The following is a 15,386-nucleotide window of genomic DNA, read 5'->3' on the forward strand; positions in this document are numbered from 1 at the left end:
GGGTCCACTGCTGTGCACTCTGGTGGTTCAAAGCGTTTTCTTCATGAATTCCTCTTTATTTTATTTTATGTTTTTAAATCCTCACCCAAGGCTATTTTTCCATTGGTTTTTAGAGAGAGTGTGAGAGAGGGATAGACAGAGATATATCGATGTGTTGATTGGTTGCCTCCTGCAGGAGCCCTGACCAGGGCCCCAGGCTGGGGAGGAGCCTGCAATCCAGGTGCATGCCCTTGACCAGAATCGAACCCGGGACCCTTTGGTCCGCAGGCGGAGGTTCTATCCACTGAGCCAAACCTGCTGGGGCAATTCCTCTTTATTTAAGAGTCCAGATTCTGCCTGGAAAAATTACCTTCGAAAACCTGCCCAGAACAAAGGTAGAAAACACTCTACAATGTAGGTGGAATAAGGGGTGATAAGTAAAAATCTCCGGAATTTTTCCAGACCTCTTCCTTGATCAGCTGCTGCTTTGATAAGGCCCAGAGGCATAACCATGACTATTGTTCAAAGTGCTTAAACCTGATAATGGAGTCACGGCGCTGGTGGTTCCGGCAGCCAGTAATGAACGTGAATGGCACAGGCTGCTCTTGGGATCCTGGGCCTCCCTGCTGTGCCACTGTCGGGGAACCACAGCTGTTGGGGAACCACCTGGTGCACACCTCGCACCTCAGCTGGAAGATTGAGGCTCGAGGGGCCCTGGGCTGCGGATCTTAGGGGTCCCCGGAGCCTGAGCCACCACCAGAGACCCAGCCCCTGAGCTGTGAGCAGCCTCCGGGTCCAGGGCTACGTTAGGAAAGGCGAGGACTTTAGGGGTGGGAAGGTGAGGGAGTGGGGAGGGTGGGGGGGCAGGGGCCAGCCCTGCGGGGGTCTTTGTGGACCCACAGTCGCAGGGAGGGCAGGGGTGGGTCCAAGGTGGGCCCGCTCTGGGGTGCCACGCCATGGACACTCAGGGTTGCAGCCCTCCAGGCACAGGTTCAGTGACTCGCCCAAGGTCACTCAGCAAGTTGGTCAAGGGGTGTATGAGGGTACAGTCTGCTCAGCCTTGGGCAAACTACGGCCCGCGGGCCGGATCCGGCTGTTCTATCCGGTTCTCTTGCTCTCCCCTCCGCTCCTTTACTTTGAATTTATATTAGTTCACACAAACACTCCATCCATGCTTTTGTTCCGGCCCTCCGGTCCAGTTTAAGAACCCATTGTGGCCCTCGAGTCAAAAAGTTTGCCCACTCAGTCTTCACAGGTCTCTCCCTGCACAGCAGAGGCCTGGCTCTGCTCCCTCAAGCAGGAAGCCCTTGGAGTCTCCAGCGCCTGGAGTGACCAGTCCTTTGGTTAAAATGCGAGGAGGAAGAGGGAGTGGGATGGGGGGAGGGGGGACTGGCCTGCCGCTAACGCTAACTAGATTCTAAGGTGCAGCAGCCTCCCCGTGGCAGGTGCAGCCTGGCATGGTGCTCCAGGACTTGGCTTTAGGGGTCGTATGGCACCCTCATGGCCCTCTCATGGCCCCCCCTCCCCAAACGGGGATCCTTCCAGGGCCTCTCTGACTCAGAGGTAGCGGCCTGATTGAGGTCATGCAGCTGCGAAGGTGCAGAGCTGGGATCTGAACCCCTGCTGGTCTGTGTGCCAGGCTCCAAACATTCGAGTTTTGCGTGAGGAAAGGTTTATGGATGGAGAAGGCGCCAAGAATATGGGAGCCCTAGGAGTTCCTCCAGTCCCCCTTAAAGTACAGACCGGGCTCAGGCTTCTTTCAGATCCCGGCAAGGGGAGAATGGGAGGGGCGGTTTGGTAAAACTCAAAGGAACAAGATGGAGTCAGAGAGACGGACTAGTCTCCCGGTTGCAATCAGGGTTTCGGTGGCTCGAGGTCACCGCCCTCCGCGCCGCTGATGTCCTTGGGCAAGTCCCTTCCCCGCTCCCCGCAGCGCCCGCGCCCGCCCCTGCCCCTTGGGCCGCGCATGCGCAGGGCGGCGCGCGGGAGGAGGCGGCGGCGCGGCGGCGGCGCCCCAGGTGCTGTGCCCAGACGCCGGCTCCGGAGGCTGCCGCTCGGCGCTGGGCGTGGCGCTGCCTCCAAACCCGCCGGAGCCCGCGGCTCCCGGGGGCGCGTCGTTTCTGCGGTTCTCGACGGCGCGGCCCGGGCCGCCTGGATCCGCGCTCCCTGCCTCTCAGCGGGCGGCCGCCCGACGGGCTCCCCTCAGCCCCGGCCCTCAGGGCGGGCGCCGCGAGGCCGCCGGGGCGGTTCTTTCGGGGCCGGTGGCCCGGCGGTCGGAGCAGCGAGGTGTCGGGCGCCGCGGGACTCCCGGCGGGGAGAACGCGAATCTCCTCCCCGGAATTTCCCGGAAGCGCGGCCGGCGAGTGGGCGATGTGAGGGCGGCCGGGCGCCTGGGGAGGGCATGTTCGGCGGGGCGTCCGCGGCGCCCCCGCCCCAGCGCCCTCTCTGCGCCGCCGCTGCCGCCCCGTGATAAAAGCGGCGGCCGCGCTTCCTGACGTGAGACCCGCGCTGCCGCCGTCCGCCCGCCCGCGCGCCCAGGCGGCGATGACACGGCGCTGGCGGTGGCCGCGAGGCGCCGGGCGGGCCGTTTGCTGACCGTTTGCTGACCGGAGAGCGGCCGCCGCCAGCGTGTCCGCGGCGCCCCGCCAGCATGGGCTGCGCCCCGAGCATCCACATTTCCGAGACCCAGACCGTGTACCCGGGCGCCCGGGAGGCCGAGGACGCGGAGGGCCCCGCGGTGCTGCTGCCCCCGCCGGGCGGGCCGGGCGCCCTGCTCCGTCCGGAGCCCGAAGCCTTGGCCGCGACCAGCGGCGCCCTCCCCGCGGAGCCCCCCCAGCCTCGCGACTCGAAGGTAAGGGCGCCGGGCGGGCGGGAACTCTCCCTCCGGGCCGGGCGGGGCCGGCCCTGGGTGACTGACGGACGCCCGCAGCCCGTCTTGCCGGGTAGCGACCCGGTCCCGGGCCCTAATGAAGGGTGTTGTGGGGTGAGGACGCGTCCGAGCCGTGGCGGAGGTTTTGGGGAGACACCAGACGTCCCGACCCCGGGGTCCTCTGTGAACTTCTCGAAGGCGCTTGAGGCCGTTCCCTCCCTCGGAGCGGGACGGGGAGCGGGAGCCCCCGGAGCCTTGTCGGAGTGAACTTTGTTCTCGGTGGAGGGAAGGGAAGAGAAGGGAAGGGAAGGGAAGGGAAGGGAAGGGAAGGGAAGGGAAGGGGGGCGCCGCGCGGCCCGCGCGCTGCCCCGCCGTCCTGCTTTGCGCTCCGCGCGCTGCTGTCTGTCCTTTGCGTGGGGACCATTACCCTGTGACAACACCAGTTTTGCTTCGCCGCGCGTGCGTTTGAGGTTCACGTCTCTTAGCATACATGCGTGTAAAGTGCATGGGATTACAGAATCCGACCAGGAACGCAGTTTTTGAAACATCAGAACAAAGTTAATTTTCTGAATTGAGCAATCTGACTGGTGGAACACATTTTGACTTTTTTTTTTTTAATTGCATGTCTTCTCCAACCTGTATTGCCTTGGCTATGTTTTGTCAAAGTTTCTGGGCCTTAATCTTTGCTAAGTTTGTTTTGTTTTAAGAATGATCTTTAAAAAAAAAAAAAGGGAAAAAATAAAGTTCAGTAGGGCACGCAGCAGCAGTTTTCCAGGGCTCTGACTTGAAATATTACAGCTGGAATGTATGCGTTGTTGATGTTTTACTAAACGAGAGAAGACAAATTGGTGCGTATGGCCACAGGTGGTTGAGAGCATCCCTCTCACCGCAGCTGCTCGAGTCATTTGCAAACTTAACCTGCTTTTCTTTTTAACTGAGGACTGCGAGGCCTCCTGAGCGTGAGAGCTATAGTTCGGCTCGCTTTCTGTCTTAAGTTTGTATCAATAGTCATGATACTTTTTTTTTTCTATAACATAGGTGGAAGTGATTTTCCCCACCCCCCTCCCGTACATCACGTGAGAATCACCTTTTTCTCATTATCAGAAGGTGTGCGCTCTTTCGGTAGATTCTTCAAAGACACACACCAGCAGTGGTTTAGACTGTTGACCCGAGCTGCTCTGAATATCCGCATAATGCTTATACATTAAGCCTACCTAACTGGCTTTTTTTTTTTTTTTTTTTTTTTTTTTTTTTTTAAGCATTACACAAGTGAAGTTGAATCTGGAAACTTTTAACAGCTTTCAAGTGTTTCAAGGAGTCTGATATTGGTTTATCTTGCATTTAACTAATATTAAGCTTTTAGGTCATTACAGTAGCCTTTTTAGAAAGAGGCCTTTTTGTGGTGGTGTGGATGTCTTTAAATTCCCCTGGTGTCTTATAAGCATCTCCAGTGCAGCAACTTACTCATCTGTTATACAGTGTCCCGATGTTTCCTGAGTTCCCAAGAGTCTTAAATTTTCTGTCCTACTGTCAGACCATTGTCTTGATTTGGGTCCCACAAAAGTAATCTTAATCCAGCGGCATGCATATAGTAGGTGCTAAATAAATGTTGACCGAGTTTGTATGTGGGTTTTTTTTTTATTGGTAACTGAATGATGAAACATTTTCAGTCACTGGAATTGATTCTGTAAAACCTCCAACATAGGGTTTAAGACTATATTATATTATTATATCCAGAGGAGGGGTCAAATGATAAGTAACAACATCACAACCACAGAAATAATAGTCTCATGCTTGTGACTCACGAACTGTACGTGTTGATACCACATCTCAGTTACAGGTATTTATAATTAGACATTTCCGGTAGTAGGGCAGAGGTAAATATTGGCCTTTTTTTTTTCAATATTGTTTCTGTAAGGGAATATATTAAATACACTCTGGAAATATAAAAATGCATGCTTAGAGAAGATAAACTGCCAGCAATTTAGCAAAATCATTATTTTACAATTAATTTGAATTCTTTTTATTAACATATCAAGATCCAATTTCTGTTCATTAAAATTTTTATTCTTAAAAATACAGTAAGTCAGCATATTGTTGAATGATTTTCAGTAAGAAATTCATTGGGGGAAGTTTTTATATTCATATAGCAGTTCATCAGCATGCTTGGGAGAGTGATAATTAATTGCATTTTCAGATTAATTATTAAGCAGTGTATCCTCTATATTATAGTGTATCCCACATGTGTTTCCTAAAGCAAATTGTGTACTCTTAATAAGTATTAAATAAAAAAATGGTTCATGGTCAAATAAGTTTGGGACATACTGGCTCAGACTAAGTTCTGCAGAATTCTTTCATGCAGGATTTGTCATAAAAGTGAGTTTTCAAAAACACACTGTGAATCCCCAAATCATTTAGAGCATGCAACATTCCCCAAACTTGTTTTGATTATGGTGCCCTACTGTTGAGGTGTATCTTAGGCAGGCCGTGTATTCAAAGTACAAGGAATATACTTAACAGTAAAGCTCAATAAACGTAATATGCTCCTTAATGATTCCAAAGGTACTTTAGGATCTTGCAATACACTAGGCTGGGTCATCTTTATGAACTTCATTTAAATATAACTAAAAATACTCTATGTCTGTTGATTCATTTCGGGAGTTACAGTCTATGTGGTTACAGATGATGAATGCTGTGTTCAGTTTTGTTTTTAATTGGGGTCAGCATTAACTAACATTTCAGTGTTTTCGTGTCAGTCTGTGGATTTCCTCTGTTTCCCCTTTCCTTAGCTAGGACTTGAGTTGCCCTTAAAGGAGCTGAGTGTGGGGCACGAGTGTCAGAGGAGACCCTATGCTCACCCTCCCTCCCTTTTAGCAAACACCCAAAGCACTGCCAGTGATTGATACCCCCCGCCCACTCTGTGTCACTAGTCAGCTGTGTGGGTGGCAGTCACGTCTGTTTCGTTCACTGCTGTACCCCAAAACCTCTGACAGGTCTTCACAACCATTTGCTGAAGTGGAGACTTGTGTGCACCAGGCTGTAGAAGTGGAAAATCCACCCAGTCCATAAAAAAGGAGAAATAGAAACCAGCGTTAACCAGAGTGGAGGCTGTAGACTTTGGATTTGATTCTGAGGAAATCTCTGGTTATTTGTACAATCTGTTTTCACCTTGGTGAGCAGAGTAGATTTCCCTATAGAGATTTAAGGGTTAGTATAGTTGGATGAACAGGGCACAACAGGTGACAGATAATAGCATAGCCACACACTAACCTGGGGTCACTGCCTCCAGCACTTGGAATCCTCTCAGATGGATTTCTGTTTTGGCCATGTCGAAACAGAGTCTTTACTTCTGTCATTGTCTTTTCCTCACCTCCTGTTCTCTCTCTTTTTCCCCACCAGCTTCCCCATCTTCCTCCCTGCCAGCCCCACCTTCCTCCACAAAGCTGGCCAAACTAACCATCTTAGTCAACCAACGTTGAGTAGTTTCTCAGTGTTTCTTGGCTATGGAATAAAATTTATTTCCTGCTCTTAATATACCAAGTGGATTAATCAAATCTTTATATTTCCCTAAACTAAAGCAGATGTCTCTTTTTGTGTGACCTGACTGATTTTCCCCCCACTAGAGGTCATTGATCCTTGGTAGATTATATGGAAGTAAAGAAAATTTCCCTCTGAAAACGTAATTGAGAAAAGGAGACACCCTTCTGTTTCTGAAATAAGTGACTGCAATTTATCTCTGGAGCTCGTGGGCTGTGAGTTCTCTCATTATTGTGCACTTATACCTTTCGGTATGCAGACTCTTATTTTTTTGCCAGGCCTAGTTATAGAGATTTGGCTTTTTATATTTTCTTCAATACCTATTCTATGTATACAAAAATCTGCATTTGTACTACATATTATTTTAGTGCTTGATATTACCACCATAATTTTAACTGTGGCTTTTAAGATAGATGTTACAAATGTCACAACTCTATTTTTTATTTTTTATATATTTTATTGTTTTTTTACAGAGAGGAAGGGAGAGGGATAGAGAGCTAGAAACATTGATGAGAGAGAAACATCAGTCAGCCGCCTCCTGCACACCCCCTACTGGGGATGTGCCCGCAACCAAGGTACATGCCCTTGACCGTAATCGAACCCGGGACCCTTCAGTCCGCAGGCCGATGCTCTATCCACTGAGCCAAACGGGTTAGGGCTGAATGTTACAACTCTTATCAGCTCAGACCTGCCCTGGCTGGCCTTGCCCCTCTCCTTGCTGAAGGGGACCACAGGCCCCTTTGGCACAAGTGTCCCCTATAAAGTATCTATGACACTGGTTTTCCCTTGGATGGCTTGCCCATTTGGCTTGGGTTCTTCCGTAGAGAAGGTTCCTGATGTGAGGCCACAGGGTGAGGCAGACATCTCAGAATAACCCAAAATGCCTTAAAGGACCAAATATTTAAAAAAAATTTTTTTTTAAAAGATCAAAGAACAGAGAGAGAGGTTGCTTAGGACTTGAGTAATGCCCTGGTCTTTTCCAAGGTCAGTGACTTCAGCCTGGTTTCTCAGTGCACTAAGACAGGGGGAGGCATTGGGCTCTGAAGTTCTTAGGCGCAGACTATTCGTATTAGTAATACCCACCATTTCTTGGATGCCTTCTCTGTTGCAGGCGCTGTGCTGCACGCCTTACAGATGTTGCCTCGTTTAATCCTTGCCGCCCTGTGAGGTGGCTGCTACCACTTCCCTTGTGCAGACCCACAGCTGATGCTGGAAACTCGCCCAAGGCCATAGCCTTAAGCTGAGATTCAAATCCATTGTTCTCTCACCCCCTGGGTTGTTGCTCTCTTTAACTACCTGTCTCCACTACATCTCCCATTCTCTGGCTGGCTGTGAGGCTGCAGATGTCAAAGGTCACCTGGGTTTTAAGCAGGTGTCCTCAATCTACATTGTGGGGATTTTGTTAAGTCTTGACTTCCTGGGGAACTTGGTTCCAGCCCTACATTAGGTTCCCATGTTTGTGGAAGTCGAAGCTGTATTCAGCCGTGTGCCAGTAGAGAGAAAAAGATAGAAACATGGATCTTCTGCCTCCTGCTTGCTCCCCACCAGGTATCCAGTCCGAAACCCGGAAATGGGCCCCAACCAGAAATTGAACTGGTGACCTCTTGGTGCATGGGTCGACACTCAACCACGGAGCCACACCAGCTGGGCTATGTTGTACGTTTTTTTAACAAAAAGCCAATATATCCTAAGCCAGTGATTAATCTGGGGTGGATAGTAAAGTTTTGCCTCTAAAATTTTGGCCATATTAGGGTTGAGCATTCTTCCTGGGTCCCCGCCGCCTTCTCTCTCTGTTCTGCTCTGGTGAGAAGTGTGGTTGAATATGTTGTCAGAGAGCTGCTTTGACACGTTTTTCTTTGTTTCTTTTGACACGTTTTATATGGCAGTTTCTCAGCTGCAGGCATCATTTGCAGTTTGCTCATCCACACAGACAGGAAGGATGTTATAAATTTCCCCAAACTTGGAGGGTGGCCCTGAAGAACCCAAGGAGGGGTGCTTGCCAGTGCTTGTATTCTGTACGGCTGGAAATAAACCTTTTGTGTGTTCGATCCATGCTCGTTTGGTGTCTCTGGTCTCCCCCTTTCATGGCGCGCTAATGAGTACAGCAGCCACTTCAGTTTTTCTCACTCCGCTCCTGGGACAACCCCAAGGGCTGGTGGCACGTCAGTGTCCACTTTGTCTTCAAATGTTTGGAGTTGATGGCAGCCCCCCACAGAGATGTGTTTGTAAGGATGCAGGTGAAGGAAGAGCCAGAGACAAAGGGTTAGGTCCAGGTCCATCAGGTGTTGGTTGTGGGAGGTTTGCCCACTTCTGACCCTAAGTTTTCTCGAGCATAAAATGGGACTAGAATACCTGGGTCCTGGTGAGGATCACTTGGAATAACCTGTGTGAAAGTGTATTGTAAACCCCAAGGCACTGTCACATATAAGGATTGGTCCTTTCTTTCACTTATCTTTCTCAAAGGCAAACTTGGCTCAAGTACATTTGCTTATTTTTAAAGAAATTTAAATTCTTTATTGTTTAAAGTATATTAGCTTATTTTTTTTAAAGCAGATCTCTTCCTTTTTAAAATATATTTTTGTTTTGTGGCTAAGTTGGCTAGTTCAGTTCCCAGTCCAGGCACATGCCTAGATTGCAGGCTTGATAACTGGTAGGGGATGTGCAGGAGACAGCAGATCCATCTTGGGCTCTCACATCGATGTTTCTCTCTCTGCCCCTGCCCTCCCCTCCCTCTGAAAATCAATAAAATGTGTTTTGTCTTTTCCCTAATATTTTATTGTGAGAAATTTCAAACATACAGCAAAGTTGAATTACCTAGCTACCACCTGAATTATGCAGCTAGCAGTTTCCTATATTTGCTTTATCACATCTCTCCATTCCTTAGTCCATCCAGCAGTCTGTTTTATTTTTGGATGCATTTTAAAGTAAATTCACACATCAATATACTTAACCCCGAAACACTTTATTATGCATATCACTTAGAGTTCAAATTTTGTTTGTTTGTTTCTCTTTTTTTTTGACAAAGGTATACATCTGTTTAATTCAAATTTGGCAAGGTAATACAATATTACCATTATTCCAGAAAGTTCTCTGTGCTTCTCCCCCATTCCTACTCCCACCCAGTGGCAAACACTGTTCTGATTTTTTCCATTATAAATTTTATTTGCCTATTCTAGGCTTCACATAAGTAGAATATTCAAGTATGTATTTGGTGTAAGGCTTCTTTCACTCAGCGTAGTGTTTTTGAGATTCATCTATGTTGCATGAATCAGTAGGTTTTTTTTTTCTTCTTGCTTAGTAGTCTTTTGTATGAGTAGGTCACATTTCACTTATCCATTCTCTTATTGATGGACACTAGGGCTGTTTCTATTTCTGTGCACTATCCTATATAATAAAAGGCTAATATACAAATTGGCCGAACAGCAGAATGACAGGTCGCTATGATGTGCACTGACCACCAGTGGGCAGACGCTCAATGCAGGAGCTTCCCCCTGGTGGTCAGTGTGCCAGAAGCCAGGCTCACGGCTGCCGAGTGAGCAGCAGTGGCGGGAGCCTCTCCTGCCTCCGCAGCAGCACTAAGGATGTCCGACTGCTGGCTGCTGGCTTAGGCCCGCTCCTTGGGGGTATCGGGCCTATGCCATCAGTCAGACATCCCCTGAGGCCTCCCAGACTGCGAGAGGGTGCAGGCTGGGCTGAGGGACCCTCTCCAAGTGCACGAATTTCGTGCACTGGGCCTCTAGTTAAGAATAAAGCTGCTATGAATATTCTTCTATGTATTATTTTGTGGACATATGCTTTCATTTCCCTTGGGTAAGTACTATGAAGTGGAATTGCTGGGTATAGGATATCTATCTGTTTAGTGTTTTAAGAAATTGCTTAAACTTTTTCCAAGATGGTGGTACAATTTCACACTCCTGCCAACAATGTATAATAAAGTTCTGTTGCTCTACATTCTTGCCCCCATTTGTTGTTACCAGTCTTTTAACTTTAGCCATTCTGGTGGGTGTGTGATGGTATCTCATGGTTTTGATTTGCATTTCCTTAATGGCTAATAATTTTGAGTACTTTTTATGTGCTTATTGACCATTTATATAACTTCCTTTTGAAATTTTAATTTTAACACTTTTTTTATTAAAAGGAAATATAAGTATTGTCATGACCTCTGGGTACGGAAGGACTTATTAAACAAGTTACACAAACTATTTACCAGAAATAAAAGGGTTCATAAATTCAGCTACCTTAGAATAAAGAACTTCTCATCAAAAGAGAGTGAAAATGAAGGAAAGCCATGTACAGGAAGAAGAAATTTGCAACACATAATACCAATAAAATATGAGAATCCAGACTATACATATAACTCCTATAAGTCAATAAGAAAAAGACAGTCCATTTGAAAAATAGGCAAAGACTTGAACAGGCATGTCATTAAAGAGGAAGCCAGATGGCTAATAAATGTATGCAAAGATGTTCATCCTCACTGGGGAAATCCAGATGAAAACCACAGTGAGGTAACATTTTACACCCACCAAATTGGCAGACATTAAAAAGCCTGACAGTGTTTTGAGGAACTCTTTAGCACTGTCGGTAGAAATGTCAGTCAGTGCTACCACTTGGGAAACCACTGTCATTATCAAGTTGAGTTGAGCATATGACCTAGCAGTGTCACTCTTAGGAGCTTTTACACAAATGAACTGAAAACATGTACAAGAATGTTCATAGCAGCATTCCTTTTATTTATTTAAAAATTTTATTGATTTCAGAGGGAGAGGGAGAGGGAGAGAAACATCAATGATGAGAGAGAATCATTGATTGGCATGTACTACCAGACATTGAGCCTGCAACCTAGGCAGGTGCTCTGACCGGATTTGAACCGTGACCTCCTGGTTCATAAGTTGACACTCAACCAATAAGCCACACAGACTGGGCAACAGCATTGTTTTTAATAAGCAAACTTTTAAAAAATACATGTTTTTATCGATTTCACAGAGAGGAAGGGAGAGGGAGAGAGAGACAGAAACATCAATGATGAGAGAAAATCAGCTGTCTCCCCTCTTCCCCCACCGGGGATCAAGCCCATAACCGATGTGCCCCAATTGGGAACTGAACCTCAACCCTCCAAGCCACATTGGCTGGGCAAGCAAACTTTTTGATTAAACCCAAATGTCCATCAACCACGTAAATAAGTTGTGATATGCTTGAACAGTGGACTGATTAGTTTACAGCTTTGAAAATGAATGGGTTGTAGCCACAGGTATCAACACGGATCAATTTCAAAAACTTAATATTGAGAGAAGTTATATAAGAATTTATGAAGCAAAATTTTATTTAAATTTTTAAAATCGTTTTATCTTTTTCATTTTTATTTTTTGTTTTTTCCTTTTATTTAAATTTTAATAGCTAAACTATATTATGTGGGGTATCTATAATATACACATAGATATTAAAGCTATAAAGAAAAAAATTACAAAATTCAGTTAGGTAAAGAAACTTTATTTCAGGGACTAAAATGATTAGCAGGTTAATTTGAGTGCCTAGTATAGAGAGTATAGGAGGCTATACCAGGCCTTGCCTATACTCCTCTCTGGGAAGGTGTGGCAGGCCTCCGCCCTGGAAGTGATGGTAGTGCCACTGGAATGGATGGGTGCTCAGAGAACAGCCAGGAGCTTAGTCTGGATTGGTCATAAGGTATAGAGACAGGACGGGAGGGAGGACTTTGACCTGGGCTAAGAAGGCTGGGGGGGACCTGGATAGGTAGACTAGTGTGAGGGTGGAGGGGTGGCTGCTTTGCAGACTGGGAGGGGCTGACCAGGAATAGGATGGAGGGCCTGAAAGCCAGGTTGAGGCGTTTGAAGTCCCTCCTGTAAACCTTAGCTCCCAAAGGCTTTTTCACTTTCATCAGGGTGAACGTATTTTATAAAGATTAAGTTTCAGAGGAAATTGCAGCGCTTGGAGTGAGGAAGAGCTCAAGGTGGGCCCTACTGTAGGCACGAGGTGTGACCAGGCACAACTGATGTCGTGGGGTGGCTTGGGAAAGGAGGGGATGAGGGAAGGAAAGCTGGCAGGCTAGAGGCAGACTGGATGGGGGTGAGGGATGCGGTAACTGGAGGGCGACTAGGAGGTTGGGTTTTACCAGCAGAGGAGGACTGATAGATAGCATGCCACAATTTGTGCAGGGCTTCATGGTTTACCAAGCGCTATTTTTATACAGCGTCTCATTTGATGTTCCCCAAACTCCTGTGACGTAGGAAGGAGGGATTTTATTTTCCCTCTTGAAGACCTACAGAAGCAGAAATTTAAGGAGATCAAATGACTTGCCCCAGTTTGTGGTGACCGCTTCCAGAAACAGGTTCACTGTAATAGCATAGGGCAGAAGCCAGAGGAGAGAGGTTAGGGAGTTCTTTAAAAAGCCTTTCTGGTCTCTTGGTTCTGGAATCATTTTATAAAAGTAAACTTTTATTTTTCCCTTATTAAGACAGTAATGTTCATTGTGGGAAACTTGAAAAATACAGAAAGGAACAAGGATCACTTCAATTGCACAATTACTTAAGTTGCATATTTGGGAGAGAGCGTCCCATAAAATGGTGGTATGCTTCCTTCCTCCATGTAGATTATTTTATTTTATTTTTATGTATTTATTTTTTAAAATACATTTTATTGATTTTTACAGAGAGGAAGGGAGAGGGATAGAGAGTTGGAAACATAGATGAGAGAGAAATATCAATCAGCTGCCTCCTGCACACCTCCCACTGGGGATGTGCCTGCAACCAAGGTACATGCCCTTGACCGGAATCGAACCTGGGACCTTTCAGTCCGCAGGCCAACGCTCTATCCACTGAGCCAAACCGGTTAGGGCCATGTAGATTATTTTAAATAACTGTAATTCAAAATGATTTTAAAAATTGTTTTGTTCATTAGTTCTAGGAAACACTTAGCTGTTATTTCCTCAAATGTTCCCTTTTCCATTTCCTCATTTTCTGTCTTTTGTAGCTCCCTCCAAATGATAGGGTTTTTTGTTTGTTTGTTTGTTTAATATATTTTTATTGATTTCAGAGAGGAAGGGAGAAGGAGAGATAGAAACAGCAATGATGAGAGAGAATCATTAATCGGCTGCCTCCTGCACACCCCCCACTGGGGATCAGGCCCGCAACACAGGCATGTGCCCTTGAGCAGAATTGAACCCAGGACCCTTCAGTCCTCAGGCCAACGCTCTATCCACTGAGCCAAACTGGCTAGAGCCAAATGATAGGGTTTTGACACATCTGGGTCTGCCCTCCATGTCTCTGCACTGTCCTCTTCCCATCTCTGCACCACAATGTGGAAGGATTTTTTAGTCCACTCTTCCAGCTACTGACTCATTCCTCAAGGTCTGCACAGCCCTCGAGCCCACTGAGTTTTAAAATTGGGCAGTTTTTGTGTTCAAGATTTATGGTTCTCTTTATAACTTACACTAGAGGCCCGTTGCACAAAATTCATGCATGGGGGGGGATGTCCCTCAGCCCAGCCTGCACCCTCTCCAATCTGGGACCCCTTGAGGGCAGTTGGACATCCCTCTCACAATCTAGGACTGCTGGCTCCCAACCGCTCACCTGTCTGCCTGCCTGATTGCCCCTAATGGCTTCTGCCTGCCAGCCTGATCATCCCCTAAACACTCCCCTGCCACCTTGATCGATGCCTAACTGTTCCCCTGCTGGCCCGGTCACCCCTAACTGCCCTCCCCTGCTGGCCCGGTCACCCCTAACTGCCCTCCCCTGCAGGCCCGGTCACCCCTAACTGCCCTCCCCTGCATGCCTGGTCGCCCCCAACTGCCCTCCCCGGCATGCCTGGTCGCCCCCAACTGCCCTCCCTTGCAGGCCTGGTCCCCCCCAACTGCCCTCCCCTGCAGGCCATCTTTGACCACATGGGGGTGGCTATCTTGTATGTTGGAGCGATGGTCAATTTGCATATTACCTATTTATTATATAGGATGTTTTTTTTGGTTGTAGCATACTACTCCCTTATCTCTTTGAGGATATAAATTATACACATTTGGAAGTCCTATTCTGATTGCTGTTTATTGAAAACATTTTTTGTGAAATAAGAAATGCAGTCAGAAAAATGTAAAGCTTGATAAGATTTTACACATGGGTGTAACTGTCACCCAGATCGAGATAAAACATGGCTAGCACTCCAAAAGTTTGCCTCATGACTGTTCACTATTTTCCAGTATTTTTAACATTTTTAAAGAAAAATCTCAAATATACAGCATTCCCAGAAGAATTTTATATTAGCATTTTACTGTACTTGCTTTATCATCCATCTATCTAATCCTGCCACCTCCTTTTTCTTTTATGCATTTTAAAGTAATTATAATCATCAGTACACCTCCCCTTCAGTATTAATAGCATGAATGTCATTAATTAAGGTTCATTATTGGTTTAGATTTTTTTCTTTTGTAGTTTATGTACAATAAAATGCACAAATATTTATTGTACATTTGCTGAGTCTTGACAAATCCATACATTTGCCTGTGTAATCAAAACCTCTCTCAAGTTATAGAACATTGTCATCACCCAGAAAGTTCCCTCGTGCCACTTCCCAGGCCGTTTCTCCCCACCATCCCTGCAACTGTCCTTCTAATTATTTTCAAAAATGCAAAACAAGCCTGGCTGGCGTGGCTCCGTGGTTGAGTGTTGACCTATGACCCAGGAGGACACGGATTGATTCCCGGTCAGGGCACATGCCCAGGTTGCGGGCTCGATCCCGAGTGGGGGCGTGCAGGAGGCAGCCAAATGATGATTCTCTCTCATCATTGATGTCTCGCTCTCTCTCCCTCTCCCTTCCTCTCTGAAAGCAATAAAAATATATATATTTTTAAAAACAAAACAAGAGAATGACTTAATAAGCAATGATATATGAAATCAAATTGTATATTATCACCACATAAAATATGTGCATATGAAAAAAACACGAAGGTAATACACACCAAAAATGATAACAGTTGTACATTTGTGTTAATTTTTTC

At 46.7% G+C, this 15,386-nt stretch overlaps 1 protein-coding gene across 2 annotated transcripts in view; it reads left to right on the top strand.

Moving 5' to 3' along the window:
- The first annotated feature begins 1,964 nt into the window (after positions 1 to 1,964).
- PDE8A (phosphodiesterase 8A) overlaps positions 1,965 to 15,386 on the top strand; it is a 101,973-nt gene continuing 88,551 nt past the window's right edge. Inside the window, exon 1 of one of the 2 annotated variants that reach the window (XM_080651499.1) lies at positions 1,965 to 2,830. In XM_080651499.1, the coding sequence (XP_080507625.1) occupies positions 2,630 to 2,830 (201 nt within the window). In that variant the 5' untranslated portion in view covers positions 1,965 to 2,629. The remainder of the gene's footprint in view (positions 2,831 to 15,386) is intronic. The other variant, XM_080651498.1, reaches the window with a different exon arrangement.

This window comes from Plecotus auritus (genome assembly GCF_963455305.1).
Source record: "Plecotus auritus genome assembly, chromosome: 15".
NCBI classification, from domain to species: domain Eukaryota; kingdom Metazoa; phylum Chordata; class Mammalia; order Chiroptera; family Vespertilionidae; genus Plecotus; species Plecotus auritus.